The following is a 5,000-nucleotide window of genomic DNA, read 5'->3' on the forward strand; positions in this document are numbered from 1 at the left end:
GAAGGAGAGAGAAGGGAAAGAGGGAAGGAGAGAGAAGGGAGAGAGGGAAGGAGAGAGGGATGGAACGAGCAAGGAAGAGGGAAGGAGAGAGGGATGGGAGAGAGGGAAGGAGAGAGGGAAGGAGAGAGGGATGGGAGAGAGGTGAGGAGACAGGGATGGAGAGAGAGAGGGAAGGAGAGAGGTCTATTAGTAAGGGGGAACGGGGTAGAAGCAGGATCACACACGGAGGAACTGAGGGTGGTTTCAGACCCAGAGGTAAGGAGGGTTGGTAGGGTTGCAAAATTGCAGGAATATTCCAAACGGGATTTCTGAAAAACGGTGAAATTTAGGAACATTCTGCAGAATTTTGCAACAGAATTAAAGGAGCAGGGTTGGAGTTGAGTCTCTCTCTCTGCCTCAGAGTAGAGGGTGGAGACATTCAAAGACAACCGAACCACTCACCTGTAACCTGGATTGTATTCATTAGGGCACACCATAGCAAAATGTTTTTAAAACGTTCTTCAATGGAATTTTAAAACAAGCGGTTCTACTGGACAAGTCCAGGTGGTCCTGTTTCGGTGTGTTTTCTTCCATTTGGTTCCTAATGAACAATGCCCTGCTGACATTGTACTAATGTGTGTGTTGTCTCACCAGGTGCATGGCAGAGGAGCGAGGGGGGTGTGGCTCGATCAGCAGCTGGGATGGAGTCTGACCACATGTCTGGATCTGGGTCTCCATCAACTAGGGGGGGAAGAGAGAGAGAGAGAGAGAGATAGAGAGGTAGAGAGAAAGAGAGGGTTAGCGAGTGAGGGAAAGAGAAGAGAGAAAGAGGGAGAGAGACAGACAGAGAAAGAGGGATAGATAGAGAGAGAGAGAGAGAGAGAGAGAGGGAGAGAGAGAGAGAGAGAAAGAGGGATAGATAGAGAGAGAAAGAGAGAGAGAGAGAGAGAGAGAGAGAGAGAGAGACAGAGAGACAGAGAGAGAGACAGAGAGAGACAGAGAGATAGAGGGAGAACAAAATCGCTGTAATGACATAACTAGAATGCGATTCTATGGCTGTAATATTACAAAATAAAATTAAATCTAGAATCCTTGATTGAAACAATAACAAAGCGTTTTTCTCGCCCCCCATTTCGCTAAAAAAGGGCTGGGAAAATGGAACCAGATTCATAGACAGAGCTGGATGCAAAGAGTTGATGACATCAACATTATAGTTTTAACCATGCTTTGAGACTATATGTTGTTTGTTTACATTTACTTTACAAACATTGGAGTAAAACAAGTTTACATTTTGGGTTCTGATGGGGTACGACATTTGTACTAAGCTCATGATTATAATTTATATTCCATAAGAACCAATGGACATACAGGGCATTCGGAAAGTATTCAGACCCCTTGACTTTTCCCACGTTTTGTTACAAAACCCCATCATGACATCACAATACCCCATCATGACATCACAATAACCCATCATGACATCACAATAACCCACCATGACATCACAATACCCCATCATGACATCACAATACCACATAATGACAAAGGAAAAATTGGTTTTTATAAATTCTTGCAAATTTATTACAAATAAAAAACTGAAATATGACATTTACATAAGTATTCAGACCCTTTACTCAGTACTTTGTTGAAGCGCATTTGGCAGCAATTACAACCTCGAGTCTTCTTGGGTTTGACTCTACAGCTTGGCACACCTGTATTTGGGGAATTTCTCTGTCAAAGTGACCATCGGGTTCTTGGTCACCTCCCTGACCAAGGCCCTTAGCTCAGTTTTGCCGAGCAGTCAGCTCTAGGAAGAGTCTTGTTGATTATAAACTTCTTCTATTTAAGAATGATGGAGGCCACTGTGTTCTTGGGGATGTGCAATGCTGCAGACACAATCCTGTCTCAGAGCTCTACTGACAATTCCTTTGACCTCTTGGCTTTGTTTTTGCTCTGACGTGTACTGTCAACTGTGGGACCTTATATAGACAGGTGTGTGCCTTTCCAAATCATGTCACATCAATTGAATTTACCACAGGAGGACTCCAATCAAGTTGTAGAAACATCTCAAGGAGGATCAATGGAAACAGGATGCACCTCAGCTCCATTTCAAGTCTCATAGCAAAGAGTCTAAATACTTATGTAAATAAGGTATCTGTACGAAAGACTATTAAGAGTAAGTATTACTTATGTAAATAAGGTATCTGTACGAAAGACTATTAAGAGTAACTATTAATTATGTAAATAAGGCATCTGTACGAAAGACTATTAAGAGTAACTATTAATTATGTAAATAAGGTATCTGTACGAAAGACTATTAAGAGTAACTATTAATTATGTAAATAAGGTATCTGTACGAAAGACTATTAAGAGTAACTATTAATTATGTAAATAAGGCATCTGTACGAAAGACTATTAAGAGTAACTATTAATTATGTAAATAAGGTATCTGTACGAAAGACTATTAAGAGTAACTAGTAATTATGTAAATAAGGTATCTGTACGAAAGACTATTAAGAGTAACTAGTAATTATGTAAATAAGGTATCTGTACGAAAGACTATTAAGAGTAACTAGTAATTATGTAAATAAGGTATCTGTACGAAAGACTATTAAGAGTAACTAGTAATTATGTAAATAAGGTATCTGTACGAAAGACTATTAAGAGTAACTATTAATTATGTAAATAAGGTATCTGTACGAAAGACTATTAAGAGTAACTAGTAATTATGTAAATAAGGTATCTGTACGAAAGACTATTAAGAGTAACTATTAATTATGTAAATAAGGTATCTGTACGAAAGACTATTAAGAGTAACTATTAATTATGTAAATAAGGTATCTGTACGAAAGACTATTAAGAGTAACTATTAATTATGTAAATAAGGTATCTGTACGAAAGACTATTAAAGACTATTAAGAGTAACTATTACTTATGTAAATAAGGTATCTGTACGAAAGACTATTAAGAGTAACTATTAATTATGTAAATAAGGTATCTGTACGAAAGACTATTAAGAGTAAGTATTACTTATGTAAATAAGGTATCTGTACGAAAGACTATTAAGAGTAACTAGTAATTATGTAAATAAGGTATCTGTACGAAAGACTATTAAGAGTAACTATTAATTATGTAAATAAGGTATCTGTACGAAATACTTTTAAGAGTAAGTATTACTTATGTAAATAAGGTATCTGTACGAAAGACTATTAAGAGTAACTATTAATTATGTAAATAAGGTATCTGTACGAAAGACTATTAAGAGTAAGTATTACTTATGTAAATAAGGTATCTGTACGAAATACTTTTAAGAGTAAGTATTACTTATGTAAATAAGGTATCTGTACGAAAGACTATTAAGAGTAACTATTAATTATGTAAATAAGGTATCTGTACGAAAGACTATTAAGAGTAAGTATTACTTATGTAAATAAGGTATCTGTACGAAAGACTATTAAGAGTAACTATTAATTATGTAAATAAGGTATCTGTACGAAATACTTTTAAGAGTAAGTATTACTTATGTAAATAAGGTATCTGTACGAAAGACTATTAAGAGTAACTAGTAATTATGTAAATAAGGTACTTCTGTTTTTTAAATATTTAACACATTTGCAAAAATGTCTAAAAACCTATTTTCACTTTGTCATTATGAGGTACTGTGTGTAGATTGATGGGGAAATGTTTTTATTTAATACGTTTTAGAATAAGGCTGTAACGTAACAAAACGTGGAAAAAAGTCCAGGGGGTCTGACGACTTTCTGAATGCACCATACATCATTCAAGTCTAAATATGGATGTAGCAACTAAGGATTCTCTAAAGTCCTGCCTGCATAGCAACTAAGGATTCTCTAAAGGCCTGCCTGCATAGCAACTAAGGATTCTCTAAAGGCCTGCCTGCATAGCAACTAAGGATTCTCTAGAGTCCTGCCTGCATAGCAACTAAGGATTCTCTAAAGGCCTGCCTGCGTAGCAACTAAGGATTCTCTAGAGTCCTGCCTGCATAGCAACTAAGGATTCTCTAGAGTCCTGCCTGCGTAGCAACTAAGGATTCTCTAAAGTCCTGCCTGCGTAGCAACTAAGGATTCTCTAGAGTCCTGCCTGCATAGCAACTAAGGATTCTCTAGAGTCCTGCCTGCGTAGCAACTAAGGATTCTCTAAAGGCCTGCCTGCGTAGCAACTAAGGATTCTCTAGAGTCCTGCCTGCATAGCAACTAAGGATTCTCTAGAGTCCTGCCTGCGTAGCAACTAAGGATTCTCTAAAGTCCTGCCTGCATAGCAACTAAGGATTCTCTAAAGTCCTGCCTGCATAGCAACTAAGGATTCTCTAGAGTCCTGCCTGCATAGCAACTAAGGATTCTCTAGAGTCCTGCCTGCATAGCAACTAAGGATTCTCTAGAGTCCTGCCTGCATAGCAACTAAGGATTCTCTAAAGGCCTGCCTGCATAGCAACTAAGGATTCTCTAAAGTCCTGCCTGCATTGCAACTAAGGATTCTCTAGAGTCCTGCCTGCATAGCAACTAAGGATTCTCTAAAGGCCTGCCTGCATAGCAACTAAGGATTCTCTAAAGTCCTGCCTGCATAGCAACTAAGGATTCTCTAGAGTCCTGCCTGCATAGCAACTAAGGATTCTCTAAAGGCCTGCCTGCATAGCAACTAAGGATTCTCTAAAGGCCTGCCTGCATAGCAACTAAGGATTCTCTAAAGTTCTGCCTGCATAGCAACTAAGGATTCTCTAAAGTGTTTATTACCAACACGTTGTAACATAGTGACGTTGTGCCGTCACTCCCTGTCATCTGACGGTTGTTGTGTCGTCATGGCGACAGCCAGGTGACCTACCTCCCGCTGTGCGGGGTCGGCGATGGTATCCAAAGTGACGGAGCCCTCGTAGGACAGGAAATGGAAGACATTGAGAGCTCGTACAGCCTCGGGCCCTCGCTGCTTATAACCAAATATCAGATCTATCCACTGGTGCAGCTGGCACGACACAAACTCACTCTCCAACGCCTAGACAGAGAGAGGGA

At 39.0% G+C, this 5,000-nt stretch overlaps 1 protein-coding gene across 1 annotated transcript in view; it reads right to left on the minus strand.

Moving 5' to 3' along the window:
• nbeaa (neurobeachin a) overlaps positions 1–5,000 on the minus strand; it is a gene marked incomplete at its 5' end in the record, with an annotated part of 215,820 nt that overhangs the window by 9,834 nt on the left and 200,986 nt on the right. The window contains 2 exons of the mRNA XM_064971081.1: positions 631–720; positions 4,816–4,983. Coding sequence (XP_064827153.1) covers positions 631–720; positions 4,816–4,983 — 258 coding nt within the window. The remainder of the gene's footprint in view (positions 1–630; positions 721–4,815; positions 4,984–5,000) is intronic.

This window comes from Oncorhynchus masou, chromosome 8 (assembly GCF_036934945.1).
Source record: "Oncorhynchus masou masou isolate Uvic2021 chromosome 8, UVic_Omas_1.1, whole genome shotgun sequence".
Lineage (NCBI taxonomy): Eukaryota > Metazoa > Chordata > Actinopteri > Salmoniformes > Salmonidae > Oncorhynchus > Oncorhynchus masou.